Below are 22,200 nucleotides of genomic sequence, written 5' to 3'. Positions count from 1 at the left end.
ATTGTATTAATAATTAAAAAAAAATAATAAATTGCATTAATAATTAATTAAAAATAATTTTTAATAAAATTCTTACTTTTGCGCCATTTAATGTGCATTTTCTTTCTTGATTATTAATCAAACGTCCATTTACAAAAAAAGAGGTTACCAACAACAAAATTATTATTTTAAACATGGCTGCTTCTTCTATAGGATAGCTTCAACTTTCTTAATAAGTAAAAATTAAATTAACCTTCAATATATACGTCCGGTAGGTTAAAATAAATTTATTTATTGCTGGAATAAAATAAAAAAAATAACTTCCGGTGATTTAACCTAAATTGATCTGACAATTATTTTTTTGGTAGTAAAAATTTTTAATTCTTCAAATAATAATAAATAAGCAAAGTTTATATATTAAATATTATTATTTATAAACGCCGTATAATTATAACCAATATAACAATAGTAATATTAATAATAATAATAATAATAAAAATACAAAGAGTAAGTAAATTAATGCATTATTTTAATACAGTAAGACTAATTATTTTTTTTTTTTTTTTTGGAGATTTATAATAATTGTAGAAATTTTTCAGCTGTGCAATCTGGATATAAAAATAGTTGGGATATTTTGTTTTTTTTTTTAGATTAATTGCTTTCTTTAGATTCTGTTGACTCCGAATTTTGAAGTAGTGATACTGTAAAAAAAAACAAATAGTTTTATTAAATAAACTGCATTCGAAAATGCTCTATCTCTAGATACATAATTAAGAAATGACCATTTATCTTGTGAAATATTGACATTTTTAAAGATTTAAGCTCATCCTGATGTTACACTCGTCAAGAGCTTTCATTTGAGTACCCACATCAATTTTTCATATATTTTATATATTTATATATATTATATATATGTATATATGAAAAATATATCAAAAATGCATGTGGGTACTCAAATGAAAGCTCTTGATGAGTGTAACATCAGGATGAGCTTATATCTTAAAAAATATCAATAGTTAAGAAAATACAGGGCATTTTCACAAATATCTTGTGAAATATTAACATTTTTGAAGATATAAGCTCATCCTGATGTTACACTCGTCAAGAGCTTTCATTTGAGTACCCACATCAATTTTTCATATATTTTATATATTTATATATATTATATATATGTATATATGAAAAATATATCAAAAATGCATGTGGGTACTCAAATGAAAGCTCTTGATGAATATAACCTCAGGATGAGCTTATATCTTTAATAACGTCAACAGTTAAGAAAGTACAGGGCATTTTCAGAAATATCTTGTGAAATATTAACATTTTTGAAGATATAAGCTCATCCTGATGTTACACTCGTCAAGAGCTTTCATTTGAGTACCCACATCAATTTTTCATATATTTTATATATTTATATATATTATATATATGTATATATGAAAAATATATCAAAAATGCATGTGGGTACTCAAATGAAAGCTCTTGATGAATATAACATCGGGATGAGCTTATATCTTTAAAAATGTCAATATTTGAGAAAGTACAGTCCAATTTAACAAAATTCATTATTTAACTCAAGGTTGCTAGTTCTCCCTTATTTATTATTAATAACGAAAAAAAAACTCACCAATAATAATGATAAGTATGATCGTGCAAATAATCCCAATAATAATCATCATTTTCAAATTTTTCCACCAGTATTTGCGCTTGAGTTTTCCTGCTTGCTGCTCAAACTGAGCAGCACCTTGTTGAAGCGCATCCGCGCGGTTGTCTAACTCCGACAGCTTCTGGTCCCTCTCGAGGACTTTTTCCACGTTTACCTTCATGATGTCGACAACCTCGTTGACTTTCGCCTGTGTCTGCTGTAACTTTTTGCTGGATATCGACTGCGAGGTTCTGTTCCCCAAGTCGCCGTCTCCGGAGTATCCGCCGCCGTCCATTTTTTATTGGTAACTATACAAAATAATTATTAATTATTAATCATTAATCGTTACAAAAAAAATGACACTTTTTTTTGCCATAATTTATTTCTCAAATTTTATAGATACATAATTTAGAAATAACTTTGTATCTTGTGAACTATTGACATTTTTAAAAATATAAGCTCATCCCAATGTTACACTCATCGAGACCTTTCATTTGAGTACCCACATCAATTTTTCATATATTTATATATATTATATATATGTATATATGAAAAATATGTTAAAAATACATGTGGGTACTCAAACGAAAGCTCTTGATGAGTGTAACATCAGGATGAGGTTATATCTTTAAAAATGTCAATATTTGAGAAATTTCAATACAATTTAATGATATATAAGATACATAATCAAGAAATGACCTTGTATCTTGCAAACTATTGACTTTTCTAAAGATATAAGCTCATCCCGATGTTACACTCATCAAGACCTTTCATTTAAGTACCCACATCAATTTTTCATATATTTATATATATTATATATATGTATATATGAAAAATATGTCAAAAATACATGTGGGTATTCAAAGAAAAGCTCTTGATGAGTGTAACATCAGGATGAGCTTATATCTTTAAAAATGTGAATATTTAAGAAATTTCAATACAATTTAACGATATATAAGATACATAATCAAGAAATGACCTTGTATTTTGTTAACTATTGACATTTTTAAAGATATAAGCTCATTCTGATGTTACACTCATCGACACCTTTCATTTGAGTACCCACATCAATTTTTCATATATTTTATATATTTATATATATTATATATATGTATATATGAAAAATATGTCAAAAATACATGTGGATACTCAAATGAAAGCTCTTGATGAGTGCAACATCAGGATGAGCTGATTTTTTTAAAAATGTCAATATTTAAGAAAGTACAGGTTATTTTAACAAATTTCTCGTGAACTATTGACATTTCCCAAGATATAAACTCATTCCGATGTTACACTCATCAAGACCTTTCATTTAAGTACCCACATCAATTTTTCATATATTTATATATATTATATATATGTATATATGAAAAATATGTCAAAAATACATGTGGGTACTCAAATAGAAGCTTTTGATGAGTGTTACATCAGGATGAGCTTATATCTTTAAAAATGTGAATATTTAAGAAATTTCAATACAATTTGACGATATATAAGATACAAAATCAAGAAATGATCTTGTATCTTGTAAACTATTGACATTTCTAAAGATATAAGCTCATCCCGATGTTACACTCATCAAGACCTTTAATTTGAGTACCCACATCAATTTTTCATATATTTTATATATTTATATATATTATATATATGTATATATGAAAAATATGTCAAAAATACATGTGGGGAGTCAAATGAAAGCTCTTGATGAGTGCAACATCAGGATGAGCTGATTTTTTTAAAAATGTCAATATTTAAGAAAGTACAGGTTATTTTAACAAATTTCTCGTGAACTATTGACATTTCCCAAGATATAAACTCATTCCGATGTTACACTCATCAAGACCTTTCATTTAAGTACCCACATCAATTTTTCATATATTTATATATATTATATATATGTATATATGAAAAATATGTCAAAAATACATGTGGGTACTCAAATAGAAGCTTTTGATGAGTGTTACATCAGGATGAGCTTATATCTTTAAAAATGTGAATATTTAAGAAATTTCAATACAATTTGACGATATATAAGATACAAAATCAAGAAATGATCTTGTATCTTGTAAACTATTGACATTTCTAAAGATATAAGCTCATCCCGATGTTACACTCATCAAGACCTTTAATTTGAGTACCCACATCAATTTTTCATATATTTTATATATTTATATATATTATATATATGTATATATGAAAAATATGTCAAAAATACATGTGGGGAGTCAAATGAAAGCTCTTGATGAGTGCAACATCAGGATGAGCTGATTTTTTTGAAAATGTTAATATTTAAGAAAGTACAGTGCAATTTACCAAAATTAATTTTTTAATAAAGCAAAATTTTGATTGCTAATTTATTTTTTAAAAAGAATTTTATAAATTATCAACATATATCTAATATATTAATGTTGATTAAAAAACAATATTAACACAGTAATTGATAGTTGAATCATGAACACGCCCATAACCTCAATTTTGAATTTTTCTACTTTAAAATTAATATAATTTATTATAATTTAAAAATTCCTTATTAATTTTTTTTAGAAATTAATTAATTAATTTTTTTATAGATTAATTATTCATAATAATAATAATAATAATAATAATAATAACAATATTTAATTATAATGGGGACATGACACTGATGGTAAGAAAAATTACTTACTTAATTTTTTTTTTTAATAATATAATTAATTATATATTTTGTTTTTACAAAATTTTGACAGGCAAGATAAAATAGATCTGGAAGATTATAATTAATTTCCGGAGATTTTAACAAAAATAAATAATTAAAACAAAATAAAAAAAATAACACGACACGTCAAAGTTTAAGGACACAATATTATATACTACATTTATAACGGATGATATACTTTTAAAGATGGCGTCATTCAGTGACGTCACTTTTCATTTTTTGACAGCATGAGACATCGCTTATTATTTAGAGGTCAGTTTTAATAATAATAATTGTATTTATTATTGTTGTTATTATTTTTTAGGTAAATATAAACAAAATATTTATTTTTTAAGGTGATAATTATTTTTTTTATTTTTTTAGACGCTGAAAAATTGAAGATGGAATCAACAGGTGAGTTGTTTAAATTATGACATTTAAATCAGCTGTCACTTTATTATTTTTTTAATTTTTTTTTAACATTTTAATTAATTAATTAGTTAAAAAAAATTATTTTTAAATAATTGCTTTTTTTTATTTTTTTAAATTTCCTTCAATTTTTTTTGACAATTTATTTATTATAAAATTATTAAATTTATACTTAATTAATTTTTTATTGAATTTAAAAACTTTTAAAAAATTTGTAATTATTTTATATTATTTTTTAAATAAAATCCAGTGTAATTTTTTTTTGTATAAAAATTGACAGTAGCGCCATTTTTTTGGAGAGTTTGTCAGTAAAAAAAGTCGCTACTTTGTTGACAGTTGGATTGTAGGATTTTTTTTATCAGAGGGTATTATATAGTTTTTATTAAAAATTGATTTATATTTATAATTATTATTTATTATATAATTTTTTAAGTTTCATAGCAATATTTTGATTTATAAAAAATAATAAAATTATTAATAATTTTTTTAAAAAAATATTTCAATTTTTTTCTTAAAATTTTGAAAATAGAAAAAATAAATTAAAGAAGTGGCGATTTTATTGACAACTAGAGGCTCTGAAAAATTATTTAAAAATTCTTTTTTTAATTGAAAAATATATTTTTAAACTTGATAAAAATTTATTGTACAATAATTAATTTATTTCATTAAAATTAGTGAATTAACTATTTTTTTAGACCCAAACTTCAAACTTGTCAAAAAAAATCATTAAATTAAATTAAGTTAGCAGTCATTTTTAGATTTTTCAAAATTGGATTTTTAATTTAATTAAAAGAATTTTTTTTTGCACAATTGTTAAAAAAATTATAAAATATCTGCTAAATAAATTTCCATAAAAACATCATCTATATTATTAAGAGAACAAGGAAAATTTTGTGTCCAGGATGGTTACATGATAAAATCGGTAGATACATAATTAAGAAATGACCTTGGATCTCGTGAAATATTGACATTTTTAAAGATATAAGCTCATCATGATGTTACACTCATCAAGACCTTTCATTTGAGTACCCATATCAATTTTTCATATATTTATATATAATATATATATGTTTATATGAAAAATATATCAAAAATGCATGTGGGTACTCAAATGAAAGCTCTTGATGAGTGTAACATTAAAATGAGCTTATATCTTTAAAAACGTCATTATTTAAGAAAGTACAGTTCAATTTAACAAATATGTTTTAAACTATTGACATTTTTAACAATATAAGCTTACTCCGACATTACTCTCATCAAGACCTTTAATTTGAGTACCCACATCAATTTTTCATACATTTCATATATTTATATATATTATATATATGTATATATGAAAAATATATCAAAAATGCATGTGGGTACTCAAATGAAAGCTCTTGATGAATATAACACCGGGATGAGCTTATATTTTCAAAATATATATTACATATATATGTAAATATCAAAAATATATAAAAAATCATGTGGGTACTCAAATCAAAGCTCTTGATGAGTGTAATCTCAGAATGAATTTATATCTTTAATAATGTCAATATTTAAGAAAGTACAGTGCAATTTAACAATATATAAGATACATAATTAAGAAATGACCTTTTATCTTGTAAAATAATGACATTTTTAAAGATATAAGCTCATCCTGATGTTACACTTATCGAGACCTTTAATTTGAGTACCCACATCAATTTTTCATATATTTCATATATTTATATATATATATTATATATCTACATATATGTATATGTATATGTATATATATATTTATATATATATATTTATATATATATATATATATATATATATATATATATATATATATATATATATATATATATATATATGTATATATGAAAAATATATCAAAAATGCATGTGGGTACTCAAATGAAAGCTCTTGATGAATATAACACCGGGAGGAGCTTAAATCTTCAAAATATATATTACATATATATGTGAATATCAAAAATATATAAAAAATCATGTGGGTACTCAAATTAAAGCTCTTGATGAGTGTAATCTCAGAATGAATTTATATCTTTAATAATGTCAATATTTAAGAAAATAAAGTGCAATTTAACAATATATAAGATACATAATTAAGAAATGACCTTTTATCTTGTAAAATAATGACATTTTTAAAGATATAAGCTCATCCTGATGTTACATTCATCGAGACCTTTAATTTAAGTACCCACATCAATTTTTCATATATTTATACATATTATATATATGTATATATGAAAAATATATCAAAAATGCATGTGGGTACTCAAATAAAAGCTCCTGATGAATATAACACCGGGATGAGCTTATATCTTCAAAATATATATTACATATATATGTAAATATCAAAAATATATAAAAAATCATGTGGGTACTCAAATGACAGCTCTTGATGAGTATATCATCAGGATGAGCTTACATTTTTAAAAACGTCAATATTTAAAAAAGTACAGTGCATTATTTAAGCAAAATTTTATATGCTAGTATATATTTAATAAAAATTTAGCTATCTTCAAAATTAAAATTTTTTTTTAATAAAGTGCAATTTTAAAAGATATATTCTCAAATTAAATTAATTACTATTATATAATTAAATAACAATTAAAACGAACTTACCCGTCATCTTTAATAAAATCTTGTCAATTAAAACCCCAAAAAATCTCTCTCTTAATCAATAATTACCAGCAAGCCGAAAAGTAAAACTGAATAAGCTTAGTAAAGCTTCCGACTGAGTTACTGAGTATAGTAAGTACTTGGGGCCAGAATAGAACTAAACGCGACTGTCCATTAAGCAAAATCCATAAACCAAAGCATCCAACACTTATTTATATAAAATATATATATAATCGTGTGATTTGGCATTTGGTATTTCCGAGGGGGGTGTTAACAGTAGGAGTGAAGGCGGGTCTAACATTATTGACCCAATTTACACGCTTGCGCTCTATAAATTCTTCTGCGCACCCCCAAAGTAAAATCCTCGAGTTATCGAAGCCTCTACTCGCGTTTTTAAATTATTTCCATTGACAAATCAAAATAGCAAAGAACAATCTTGAAAATTGATCCGTAAAATTAATTCGTAAAATTAATTCGTAAAAATTTCTATTTAGAAAAAAAATTTCTTAATAAAATTTTCCTCCCACGCGTAATAATAATAATTTAACAATCGACTCTTCGATTCTCGATTCTTGACGTAAAATTTATCAATAACCGGCCACCAAACCCAGTCATTGGCAGTTCCGTCATCCTTTACGGGCTTAGCGTTCGCTCGGTTAATAATTTTAATTTTTTTCCCCAAGTGTTGAATAATTATTCTTTTTTTCGAGTTTTATCGCTAATTATTACTCATCAAACATGTAAGTACTTAATTATTTTATTAAATTAGTTAATTAATTTTTTTAGACACTAATTTTGCAATTTTAAGAAATAAAATTAATTCAATTTTTTAAAGAATTAATTTTTATTTTTTTTTTTAGATTAATTTTTATTTTTAATGATAATTTTAAAGACGCAATTCTCTAGTTGGACAATCGATTCTGTTGCACACCTACTGCAACTTTTCAATAAGTCAATGCAGCAATGGCTACTTAATATTTTATACATTTTTATTAATTTTTTTTAGAATTAATTTTGAATTAATTTTAAATTTTTGTGGATTTTAAATTTTTTTTAAGGGTTGAAAGAAAAAATTTTTTTTTTCTATATTTAGATAATCGATGTCGGTAATATAATACACATTAATAATAATAATAATAAAATTGTCAGAAAAAATTATTAAGATTATTTTTCTGCGAGAAATTGATTTTTTTTTGGGAAAAAAATAAATAAAATTAATAGGAGGAGCTCGAGGTTAACCCGCGCCGTTGACCTTTTCCTGGCATGGTGACCTTTTATGGTTGCCCCAAGGCGCCATAGAACTAATAATAATAATAATAATAATAATAATAATAATTGTTGATGCACCTGATATGAGCTTTGAGATAAAATGTTTTTTTTTTTTTTTTTTTTTAAATGTTTAACAATTTTGAATGAAATTTTTAAAATGAATTTTAAATTAAAGGGCATCTGAAGGTGGTCTTGCACCAGATGCTGCAGCGGGTGCAAATGCTGATGGGATTGTCGGTGGTCCGCGAACACCCCAACAAATAGCCTCACAAAAGCGTCTTCAGCAGACACAAGCTCAGGTCGATGAAGTCGTTGATATTATGAAAACTAATGTCGAAAAGGTGTTAGAACGAGATCAGAAACTTTCTGAGCTTGATGATCGAGCTGGTAATTTATTTATTTAATTTTAGGGATAATTAATCAAGAATTGTTAGTGTGGATAGTGATAATTAATTTTTTTTTTTAGATGCATTGCAACAAGGTGCATCACAGTTTGAACAACAAGCGGGTAAACTAAAAAGAAAATTCTGGCTACAAAATTTAAAGGTAATATTATATTTATATATGATCATATATAACATCATATGATCATAAATGACATTACATTATCATAATGACTTTATATGGTTATATATGACATCACATGTGGTCATTAATAACATCATATGATCATAAATGACATCATATGATTATAATGGCTTTATATGACATCACATATGGTCATAAATGACATCACATGATCATAAAAACATCATGTGTGGTAATAAATGACATTACATGATCATAATGACTTTATATGATCATTTATGACATCACACATGGTCATAAATGACATTATATGATCATAATGACATCACATGTGATCATAAATGACATCATATGATCATAATGACTTTATATGACATCACATATGGTCATAAATGACATTCCATGATCATAATTACATCACATGTGGTCATAAATGACATCATATGATCATTAACGACATCATATGATCATTATGACTTTATATGATCATTTATGACATCACACATGGTCATAAATGACATTATATAATCATAATGACATCATGTGTGGTCATAAATGATATCATATGATCATAATAACTTTATATGACATCACAAATGGTCATAATAGACATCACATGATCATAATGACATCAGATGTGGTCATAAATGATATCACATGATCATAATGACTTTATATGATCATTTATGACATCACACATCGTCATAAATCACATTAAATGATCATATGAACATCACATATGATCATAAATGACATCATATGATCATAATGACTTTATATGACATCACATATGGTCATAAATGACATCACATGATCATAAATGAGATCACATGATCATAACGACTTTATATAATCATTTATGACATCACACATGGTCATAAATGACATTATATGATCATAATGACATCACAAATGATCATATATATGATGTCATATATGACATCATAAATGATCATATATGATGTCATTATGATCATATGATGGCCAATTATGGTCATATATGACCATATATGATGTCATTATGATCACGTGATGTCACATATGACCAAATATGGTCATATTTGATCATATGATGGCAAAAATGATCATAAAAAACTCATTCAAATTAAAATGATAAAACAATTTTTCTTTATAGATGATGATTATCATGGGAGTTATCGGATTGATAATTCTGGCCATTATTGTCGGTAAGTAAAAAAAAAAAAAAACAAATTTTTTTACTAAAATTCTCCGAAAAAAAATCTTAAACACAATTAATATAAATGTGGGGTATCCCTTATATTCTAAACTTCAACTATAAAAAAAAAAAAAAAAAAAAAAAAAAAGGTGTAACATCTTGTAAACTCTTGTCTTTTTTTATTAGCGAACTTCATGTAGACGCCGAGATGAATAGCCGAAGAGAAATAAGTGTATGAGTGAGTGCAGGTAGAACAAAATTGTCACCCCCAAAACGTATTTTTTTTTTTTTCGTAAATGGGCTTCCGACTTTTATTTGGTGATTGTCTGTAGGTTGTTTTCCTCACCGGATTTATTTGAGAACTCTGTACTACCTTCTGTCTGTTATCTTCATCTTCATCTATGTTTTTTTTTTTATTTACTCATCCGCAAAATATCTAGGTGTGACTCCTCTATAGGTTTGCTGGTGTTCGCTATTAATTATATAACAATAAGGGCTCAAAATTTTTATTAGATTACAATATTAATCAGTCTAATTGATTAATTTATTCATTAATTTATAATCAAGGCCCGAATTATTGTTATGTGTCTGTCTGTGTAACTCAAAAATTATCCTTTTCGAAGCTAGTCCCAGGTACGACAAACAACAACAAACGCAATATACATTTTTTTTTTAGTTTGTAATTATAATTCTTTCAGACACGAAAGGGTAAGCTGTTTTAACAATTTTTAGTTTTTTTTTACAAATTTATTTTTTTTTTTTGCTTTGTTCTGATTAATTTTTTACCAAAAAAATTTTTTCTTGGTTCAAAATTTAACATTTAGTCAAAGGAAATTAATTTTGAAGTTCTGGATGAATATTTTGAAACAATTTTTATAAAAATCAGAACAGTGCAAAATATCTTTACACTTTTTTATTCAAATTTATAATAAACTTTTGATAACATTTTTTTAACTTTTGACATTTATCCACAATTTTCGCATGGTGCAACTTATAAACTACATTTTTTTTTTCTTTAATTACAATTTTATGAATAATTAAATGACTTGACTTGTATTAATTTTGACAATTTTAATGTCTTAATTTTTTAAATTCAAAAATAATTTTTTTGTGGGACAAAAGAATTGAAAATTTTGAATATTTCCAAAAAATTGATACATTTTAAACTTTTTAAAAAAATTGATAAATTTTGAACATTTTTGAAAATTAAAAATTTTGAATTTTTTAAAAAATTTTGAACATTTCCAAAAAATTGTTAAATTTTGAACTTTTTCAAAAAATTGATCAATTTTGAACATTTTTAAAAATTAAAAATTTGGAACATTTTCAAAAAGTTGATCAATTTTGAACATTTTCAAAAAATTGATCAATTTTGAACATTTTGAACTTTTTTAAAAATTTTGAACATTTCCAAGATGTTAAAAAATTTTGAACATTTCCAAAAAATTGTTAAACTTTGAATTTTTTTAAAAAATTGATAAATTTTGAACATTTTTAAAAATTGATAAATTTTTAACATTTTTAAAAATTAAAAATTTTGAACATTTTCAAAAAATTGATAAATTTTGAACATTTTGAACTTTTTTAAAAATTTTGAACATTTTGAACATTTCCAAAAAGTTTAAAAATTTTTTTAAATTCCTAAAAATTCAAGAATTTTAAACATTTAAAAAAATTTTGAACATTTTGAACTGTTTTAAAATATTTTATAAATTTTGAACGTTTTGAACTTGTTTAAAAAATTAATAAATTTTGAACATTTTTAAAAATAAAAAATTTTGAACATTTTCAAAAAATTGTTCAATTTTGAACATTTTGAACTTTTTTAAAATTTTGAACATTTTGAACATTTCCAAAAAGTTTAAAAATTTTTTTAAATTAATAAAAATTCAAGAATTTTAAACATTTAAAAAAATTTTGAACATTTTGAACTGTTTTAAAATATTTTATAAATTTTGAACATTTTGAACTTTTTTAAAAAATTAATAAATTTTGAACATTTTAAAAAATAAAAAATTTTGAACATTTTCAAATAATTGTTCAATTTTGAACATTTGAACATTTCCAAAAAGTTCAAAAATTTTTTAAAAATTCCAGAATTTTGAATATTCTAAAAAATTTTGAACATTTTGAACTTTTTTAAAAAATTGATCAATTTTGAACATTTTTAAAAAATTAAAAATTTTGAACATTTCTCAAAAAAAATTTTTTCTTACATAAATTATTTCCAAATTTACAAAAAAAAATTATCATCTTTAAAATTGTCCAACAATTGAAACAAAACACCACCATAAAAAGTAAAATAACTAATTCTTAAAAATACAAAACAAAATTTTCCATCTGGGACGATCTTCATTGCATGTTTGGACTTTTGCATGAAGTTACATCACAAAAAAAAGTAAAAAAAGCGTTAAAAGACGAATAATTGATGATTAAAGCTTTTGAATAAAATAAATAAATATATAAATAACTAAGTATAAACGAAGATAATTGTAATTACAAAAAGCAGCTGCGCAGAATCGATTTACGCATGTTGAAATGACCTATATATGTTAGTGTAAAGAATATTAGTGACCTACTTGCATGCTATTGGTCCAACGTGTTACCATTGTTATTATTAATATCGAACTGTTGGACGCACGAGTAATATAGATGGATAATTTAAAATTTAAACATTTATGTCATGACTTTGCTGTTGTTAAACTTTTCAACTGAATTTATACATAAAGTTTTAAACTTTTTCACTTTTAGAATTATCGTATATTAATTTTTAAATAACAATTGACGCTTTAATCGTTTTATTATTTATGTTTCACGCTTTTTAACTTTATTCATTTATATTTATGTGAAGATAATTTTATATAACTGTATAATCAATTTCCATAAATTTATTTTCATTTTCGCGATGAAAATCAGCCTTAAGGATTAATTTTTACTGCACGAGTGTGCAAAATTAATCGCCGTTAAAAAATGTCGCTAATTAGTAGCGCCACTTTTAAGTTAAATAAAAATAAGCCTTAATATTATCAGGTCTTTAATACAATTAGAATAATTTAACATAATATAATGTTTTTAGAATATAGCTCGTTGTGTCGCTGTCATAGAAATGCAACTTAAGCCCTTAGTTCGCGGGAATATGATCGAAATTAAAAATCATGGAAATTTGACTTACATTTTATATAGTTTGATAATTTTTATATATATTTTTCATTTGATTCAATACTTTCAAATTTTAGAGAAACAAATTGTTTTAAGAAAAGACAGTTAAGCCTTCTTTTTATGAAAATGCGACTTAAGCTTTAGTTCCATGAAAATAAGACTTAAGTTTAGAAATTTTTGGAAAATTTCATCGTTTTGTATGACCTCGGTGTTTTTTCTTTTCATATTAGTCTTTTAGGTGCAAATTTTTATACAATAACGTTTCATGAAAACACGACTTAAGCCTTAATTTCATAGAAATGCGGCTTAAACTTTGAAATATTCCGTAATTTATATTTTTTTTAACTTTTATTGAAGTTACAATAACTTTTTTATCCAAACTTCAGTGCGATAATTTGTTCACGAATGTGCGACTTAAGTCTTAACTTCATAAAAATGCGACTTGAGCTTTAATTTAATAAAAAAAAGACTTAAGTTAAGAAATTCTGGAAAAATTTCATGGTTTTATACAATTTTTTTTATTTTTTTTCAAATTATTCTTTTTTTTGTAAACTTTTATTCAATAATATCTCATGAAAACGCGACTTACGCCTTAATTTCATGGAAATGCAACTTAAACTGTAAATAATTTTCCGATTTTTCAATTAAATTCAGTGTTTCTTTTTTATTTATTCTTCATTTTTTATACTTTCGTAAAATAATTTTTTTATAAAAGCGTTAACTTAAGCCTTAACTTTATAAAAAGGTGACTTAAACTTTAATCTCATAAAAACGCGCCTTAAATTTTAAAGAATTTAATAATTTTCACTTTTTCAACTAAATATTGTTTCTTTTTTTATTTATATCTTATTTTTCAAACTTTAGTGCATTAATTTTTTTCATGACGGCGCGAATTAAAACTTCACTTCATTAAAATGCGACTTAATATTCAATTTCATAAAAACGCGACTTAAGTTTATAAATATTTTTTATACAACTTCGGTGACTTTATTTTCATATAATTCTTCTTCTACAAACTTTCATACTAAAAATTTTCATGAAAACGCGAATTAAACTTCAATTTCATGAAAATGCAACTTAAACTTCAAAATCTTTAATAATTTCCACTTTTTCAATTTAAATTCGTTTTTTTTTTTCAAACTTTAGTCTAATAATTGTTCCATATAAGCCCAACTTAAACCTTAGTTTCATAAAAACACGCCTTAACCCTCAACTTCATGAGAATAAGACTTAAGTTTAGAAATTGTTGCAAAATTTCATTGTTTTATACAACTTTTGTGCCTTTTTTTACACATCATTATTTTTATGCAAATTTTTATCCAAAAAATCTTTATAATGACGCGCCTTAAGCTTCAATTTCATGAAAATGTGACTTAAACTTAAAAAAAATTTAATAAATTTCATTTTTTCAATAAAATTTGTTTCTTTTTCAAACTTTAGTCCAATAATTGTTCCATAAAAACCCAACACAAGCTTTAGCTTCATAAAAACGCGCCTTAACCCTCAATTTCATGAAAATAGGATTTAAGTTTAGAAATTTTTGCAAAATTTCATTGTTTTATACAACTTTTGTGCCTTATTTTACATATAATTTTTTTTATGCAAACTTTTATTCAAAAAATCTTCATAAAAACGCGCCTTAAGCTTCAATTTCATGAAAATGCGACTTAAACTTAAAAAACTCTAAAAATTTTCACTTTATCAATTTAAATTTGTTTCTTTTTCAAATTTTAGTCTAATAATTGTTCCTTAAAAATCCATCTTAAGCTTTAGCTCCATAAAAATGCAACTTAAGCCTCAATTTCATGAAAATAAGCCTTAACCTTAGAAATTTTTGCAAAATTCCATTGTTTTATACAACTTTTGTACCTTTTTTTTACATAGCATTCTTTTTATCCAAACAATCTTCATAAAAACGCGAATTAAGCTCCAATTTCATAGAAATAAGCCTTAAGCTTTTCCAACCAAGTATTAAAACACTATTTTTCCCCACTTTTTCTCAAAATTATCTTCACAATAAATATATATCCATAAAAAAAAACCATATAAAAAAAACCTATAAATTATTTTCAGGAAAAATCACCGGCGGAAACAACACTAAAGAATTTAATCAATTGACTTAAAAAATAATTAATAATAAAATAACAAAATTCAAGATAAATAAATATATATATTAAATTAGGACTAAATATTTTTTTTTTTTAAACATCTTTTAATTAAAAAATTATTTGCGGCTACAACGACTAATTTGAACTTTAATTAATTAATTAATTTGTCTCTTTGAAATGTTTATTGTTGATTATTAATCTATTAGTTAATTAATGAATTAATCAATAATAAAATTGATTATTAATAAAAATATTCACGTTGTCGTGATCTGTAAATAATTATAATTCCATAAATTCAATAAATAATTAAATAATAATAATTAAAAATTATAAAAAAAAAAAATTATTATTAATATTGTTTTAGTCTGCAAATTACGCAAATTTAAAGTAATTAATTAACAATTATTAAACATTATAAATGTGTTCGTAGTATATTCGTAAAAATAATTAATTTTAAATTATTATTAATAATAATAATAATTTTCGGCTTATTTTTACAATATAATTATGAACACTGCAAAGAATAATAATAAATAAAAAAATAGGGTAAATTTTGAGGCTTAAAAAAATAGATGAAAATATTATTAAATAATTGAATTATTATATTAATATATTGGTTATAATTATAACAAATAATCTACAAATGTTATACATATATACATGTTAATAATAAAAAAATAATAATAAATAATAAATAAATAAATAATAAATATATGAAAAAAAAGAAACCAACATTTTTTTATTTTTATTTTTTAAATATCAATCCAGGGAAGTTTTAAATGTTACGATTGGACGGAGGTAAGAATTTGAAAATTTAAATATTTTTTATTTATTTATTTATTTATTTAAAGCATGTAAGCTGATTCGCTTGCAATTTTTATTTAATAATTATTTCTATTGGATATTTTATATTTTTTTCGGTGGAGGTAAAAAAAACTGTACGATTTTTGAGGTATTATAGCGGTTTAAACTGTATCTGATGGGTATATGATGAATGATGTTATTAATAAATATTTATATGGTTCAAAGGAGGGGGAAGGGTTAGATTGTAGGAAAAATATTTATCAGATATGTGTCAGATAGGGTGAAAATATCAGATATTATTAAAATTAATGCTACATATAGATCAGATATGTTTATAATATCAAATATTATTGAAATTAATGGTGCATAAGGATCAGATATCGTTAATATGTCTGAAAATATTTAATATTTATCGTATATGAATCAGATATGTTCATAATATCAGATATTATTACAATTGATATTAAATATAGATCATATATGGTTAATATATCTGATAATATCCTATAGTTGTCATATATGAATCAGATATGTTTATAATATCAGATATTAGGAAAATTGATGTTATATATAGATCAAATATGGTCAATATATCTGATACTATCTTATAGTGATCATATATGAATCAGATATGTTTATAATATCAAATATTAGTAAAATTGATTTTATATATAGATCAGATATAGTTAATATATCTGATAATATCTAATATTTATCATATATGAATCAGATATGTTTATAATATCAGATATTATTAAAATTAATGCTACATATAGATCAGATATGTTTATAATATCAAATATTATTGAAATTAATGGTGCATAAGGATCAGATATCGTTAATATGTCTGAAAATATCTCATAGTTGTCATATATGAATCAGATATGTTTATAATATCAGATATTAGTAAAATTGATGTTATATATAGATCAAATATGGTTAATATATCTGATACTATCTTATAGTGATCATATATGAATCAGATATGTTTATAATATCAAATATTAGTAAAATTGATTTTATATATAGATCAGATATAGTTAATATATCTGATAATATCTAATATTTATCGTATATGAATCAGGTATGTTCATAATATCAGATATTATTACAATTGATATTAAATATAGATCATATATGGTTAATATATCTGATAATATCTTATAGTTGTCATATATGAATCAGATATGTTTATAATATCAGATATTAGTAAAATTGATGCTTCATATTGATCAGATATGGTTAATATATCTGATAATATTTTAAAGTTATCTTATACGAATCATATATGTATTCGATATCCGATATCACAACCAGATATGTCATATATGAATCAGATATGTTAGAAATATCGTATATTACTGATATTAATGTCATTAATGTATCAGATATCGATAAAATATCTGATTCTAGCAATCTAGACGTAATATACGGTTTAAATATCAGATATTACCAACATTGACGTCATATATGAGTCAGATAAGACTTAAACATCGTATATTAACAATATTGGCGTCGTATATGAATTATATATGGTTAATTAATTAGATATTTATAATATCGGCGTAATATATCGATTAGATATGGTTTAACCATCACATATTGACGATATTGATGGCAGATATGGTTTAAATATCTGATATTAATATTATATAAATCATATATGGTGAAAATATTAGATTTTACTATCATGTGAGTCAGATATGGTCAATATACTAGATAATACCTATATCTGCGACATATCGATCAGATATGGTTTTAATATCAGATGTTATCATCATATTAGTCATATATGCATCAGATATGGTTTAAATAACAAATTATACGAATATCTGCGACATATATCGATCAGATATGGTTTCAATATCATATATTAACAATATTGACGTCATATGTGAATCAGATATGATTCAAACATCATATATTAACAATATTGAAGTTATATATATGTATCAGATATGGTTTTAATATCAGATATTACCATTATATAAGTAATATATGGTTAACATACCTAATAACACTTATATCTGTAACATATATATCGATCAGATATGGTTTAAACTTCACATATTGACAATATTAACGTCAGAAATGGTTTTAATATCAGATATTACCATCATATAAGTCATATATGGTTTAAACTTCATATATTATTAATATTGACGTCATATATAGATGAGATATGATTTAAACATCATATATTAACAATATTGACGTCATATATGCGTCATATATTGTTTAAATAACATTTAATACCTATTTCGGTGACATATATCGATCAAATATGGTTCAAACATAATATTTTAACGATATTAACGTCATATATAAATTAGATATAGTTTAAACATTATAAACTAGAAATATTCCCGTCATATGTGCATCAGATATGGTTTAAACTTCATATATTTACAATTTTGACGTCATATACGCGTCAGATATTGTTTAAACATCATATTTTAACGATATTAACGTCATTTATGAATCAGATATGGTTTAAACATTATAAACTAGAAATATTCACGTCATATGTGCATCAGATATGGTTTAAACTTCATATATTTACAATATTGACGTCATATATAAATCAGATATGGTTTTAAATCAGATATTACCATCATATAAGTCATATAACCTAAAAAAATCTCTAAAATCAACCTTAAACCTCAAAAAAACTTACTTTTTAAATCGTACAGGTATTTTTTTTCAAATTCCACCCACTTAACCTAAAAATTACATTAATATAACAATGTAACTCTGCAAACAGACACATAACAATACAGTATTATACCAAAATACTCGTTATATATCTTACTAATACCCACCTCAAACCTCAAAAAAGCCAAGTACCAAACAGCAACCAACAATAACACTGTAAACGTGTACTCATCCATTTCGTGAACTTAATCTCGGCCGCCATTTTGTCAACCACGTCTTGTGTTCTAATCCCCGGTGAATTTTACAGCTAAATTCATGCCGGAGTCTCAGCCAGCGCAGCAAGCAGGACCCGTTTACCAATACGGACCACCACCAGGTGTCCCAGTGGCTCAACCAGGTGCTGCTCCTGCTCCCGCTGGCGGCGCTCCGCAAACTGCTCCTGCAGCTTACGTCGGCTCGCTCAATGATGGACTTTTCCGGCGCAGAGTCATGTAAAATAAAAAAAAAATTAATTAATTAATTAATACCTAACCTATTAATTATAAAACTAACACCCGATGGTATTGCTTGGAAATAATTAATAAAAAAAAACCTTTTTTTTTCTCAACAAATTATTAATTATAATTATAAATTACAATGTAATATATAAATATAACATGCTAGAGAAGTAATTCATTAATCAACTTAATAAATTTACGGTCAACTCAATTAACCTACTGAAATATATTTATTAAACACTATTAATTGTTAATTAACGCGTCATGGTGAATACCGTTCTGTATTATGTATATATATATATATATGAATAATAAATTAATTAGTGAATATTTAAAATATTAACTAACTTGAGCGCCATCTAGAGAGCGGATTGACAACTTTTTTTTTTGGTTAAGATTTTTTAATAATTGAACTAAGTATTCACCACGTGATAGAAATATATATTTATTATTTTATTGCAATGTATAAATAATATAGATTTAATTATTGTCATTAATTAATTAATTGATTAATTATGTGGAATTTTGATTTTTTGGAAAATAATTATCTGGTAAAATTATTTTTAGGCCTATTAAATTATTTATTGATGTTAATAACAAAGCTGGAAAATAAAAATTAAATAAGATTATTTTTTGTGTTTTATTTCATTATTTATTATTATAATTATTATTAAATTTAAAGACATATTTAGTGCTATTGTATAAAAAATAATATTAATTACATTTATGTAGGTAAAAATTAATTTATTAGCGCTTGCTGCGCTCGTGTTTTAGCACACACATTATGCTCGTTGCCTCAACCTCACTTATGGTGAATTTATATTAGCCATAACTTTGGAATAAGAGGAGATAGAAAAAAATTTTTTAGACAAAAGTTGTAGAGCTTTAAATTCTGCACAAAAAGGTGTCATAACTTTTTTGCTAAAATCAAAATTACCCGAGTTACGGCGGTTTTAAATTAAAGGATGATGTGTATACTAAAAATTTCGACAAAATTAAATTAACTTTTTTTTTTACTTAAATTATTTACAAAATTTATTAAATCAAGAAGTACACGGGAAAAAATAAATAGTAAATACAACATGATGCAGTCTCTTTAAATAAACATAATGAAATCATGTTGCAGCCACATGTTTGTCATGTTTCGACAACATGACAATCATGTTGCGGTAGCATGAGAAAAATCATGTTGCAGTAACATGATTTGTCATGTTTCAGCAACATGACAATCATGTTGCGGTAGCATGAGAAAAATCATGTTGCAGTAACATGATTTGTCATGTTTCAGCAACATGACAATCATGTTGATACAGCATGACAATCATGTTGCTGCAACACGATTGGCATGTTTCAGTAACATGACAATAATTTTACGGTAGCATGGGAAAAATCATGTTACAATAACATGGCTTGTCATGTTTCAGCAACATGACTATCGCGTTGCGGTAGCATGGCAATCATGTTGCGGTAGCATGAGAAAAATCATGTGTCAGCAACGTGATTTTCATGTTTCGGCAACATGACAACCATGTTTTGGCAACATGACAATCATGTTGCTGCAACATGGCAATCATGTTGCGGTAGCATGAGAAAAATCATGTTGCAATAACATTATTTGTCATGTTTCAGCAACATGACAACCATGTTGCTGCAACACGATTGTCATGTTTCAGCAACACAATTGTCATGTTTCAGCAACATGACAATCATGTTGATGCAGTATGACAATCATTCCTGCATCATGACAATCATGTTGCTGCAACATGACAATCATGTTGCGGTAGCACGAGAAAAATCATGTGGCAGCAACATGATTTTCATGTTTCGGCAACATGACAATCATGTTGCGGTAGCATGAGAAAAATCATGCTACAGCAACATGACTTGTCATGTTTCAGCAGCATGACAATCATGTTGCGGTAGCATAAGAAAAATCATGTGGCAGCAACATGATTTGTCATGTAGCCTTAATAGCATAAAATTAAGCTGCAACAACTAAATATTTATGGTTTAGAATAATTATTTATTATCAAGCAACTAGATGGAAAAATTTACAAAATTTATGCAATAGCGAACGATGATTTGTCTATCGATAAAAAAAGTCTTAAATTATGTTGCAACAAGACACTTAATTTGAAAATAATACCAATTAATAATAATTTAATGACTTTTATCACTAACCAAAGCTATTGGCAATAAAAATTGTATATAATTTGAATAAACAAAGTTATCGTTCACAAATTGTATAATTCGATAATTTACTATATAATAATTTACTATATAATAAATAATGTTTCTGAAGTATAAATATTTAGTTGTTGCAGCTTAATTTTGTGCTATCAAGGCTACATGCCAAATCATGTAGCTGAAACATGATTTCATCATGTTCATTTACTAAGACTGCATCATGTTGCATTTACTATTTATTTTTTTCCGTGTATTTAAAAATTTCTAACATTTTCTAACGAAAAAATATTTTTTTTTCTAAAAAAAATTAAGCTTAATTACAAATTAAGCTCTCTAACATCGTAAAAAGCTTCTTAACTTAATATTAGTACAGTTTGATGCAAATACCAAGACCCTAATTATTTTTTTGTTACTTTTCTCATAAAAATCCTTCAAATACATCCTGAAGATGTAATTTTTCCGTTTTTCTAATTT

General features: G+C 24.4%; 2 protein-coding genes across 8 annotated transcripts; one reads left to right on the top strand and one right to left on the bottom strand.

Moving 5' to 3' along the window:
• Positions 1-583: 583 nt before the first annotated feature.
• On the bottom strand, positions 584-21,686 carry LOC123269461 (vesicle-associated membrane protein 2-like). Of its 7 annotated transcripts, none has more exons than XM_044735174.1 (4): positions 12,480-12,493; positions 11,316-11,329; positions 1,607-1,932; positions 584-680 (listed from the first exon to the last, which is right to left on the bottom strand). In XM_044735174.1, the coding sequence occupies exons 3-4, from the start codon at positions 1,917-1,919 to the stop codon at positions 631-633; spliced, it is 363 nt and encodes a 120-aa protein (XP_044591109.1). In that variant the 5' UTR covers positions 1,920-1,932; positions 11,316-11,329; positions 12,480-12,493; the 3' UTR covers positions 584-630. The 7 variants fall into 7 exon arrangements, with proteins under 7 accessions (XP_044591109.1, XP_044591107.1, XP_044591108.1 ...); XM_044735172.1 differs by lacking the exon at positions 12,480-12,493 and adding an exon at positions 11,484-11,497; XM_044735173.1 differs by lacking the exons at positions 11,316-11,329; positions 12,480-12,493 and adding an exon at positions 21,668-21,686.
• Positions 7,696-19,539, top strand: LOC123269460 (vesicle-associated membrane protein 2). Its single transcript, XM_044735167.1, has 5 exons — positions 7,696-8,082; positions 8,787-8,998; positions 9,078-9,157; positions 10,275-10,326; positions 19,350-19,539. Coding segments are annotated over exons 1-5 (534 nt in total). The 5' UTR covers positions 7,696-8,080; the 3' UTR covers positions 19,538-19,539.
• Positions 21,687-22,200: the final 514 nt, after the last annotated feature.

Source organism: Cotesia glomerata, linkage group LG7, assembly GCF_020080835.1.
Source record: "Cotesia glomerata isolate CgM1 linkage group LG7, MPM_Cglom_v2.3, whole genome shotgun sequence".
NCBI classification, from domain to species: Eukaryota; Metazoa; Arthropoda; class Insecta; order Hymenoptera; family Braconidae; genus Cotesia; species Cotesia glomerata.
This window is presented reverse-complemented; position numbering and strand designations above follow the sequence as displayed.

Excerpts from the sequence above, each read along its gene's own strand:
- LOC123269461 (XM_044735173.1), bottom strand. The coding sequence starts at position 1,919 with ATGGACGGCGGCGGATACTCCGGAGACGGCGACTTGGGGAACAGAACC. Across the intron at positions 681-1,606 it reads CATACTTATCATTATTATTG|TATCACTACTTCAAAATTCG; the intron begins GTGAGTTTTTTT and ends TTTTTTTTACAG.
- LOC123269460 (XM_044735167.1), top strand. Across the intron at positions 8,999-9,077 it reads TGAGCTTGATGATCGAGCTG|ATGCATTGCAACAAGGTGCA; the intron begins GTAATTTATTTA and ends TTTTTTTTTTAG. Across the intron at positions 10,327-19,349 it reads AATTCTGGCCATTATTGTCG|CTAAATTCATGCCGGAGTCT; the intron begins GTAAGTAAAAAA and ends TGAATTTTACAG.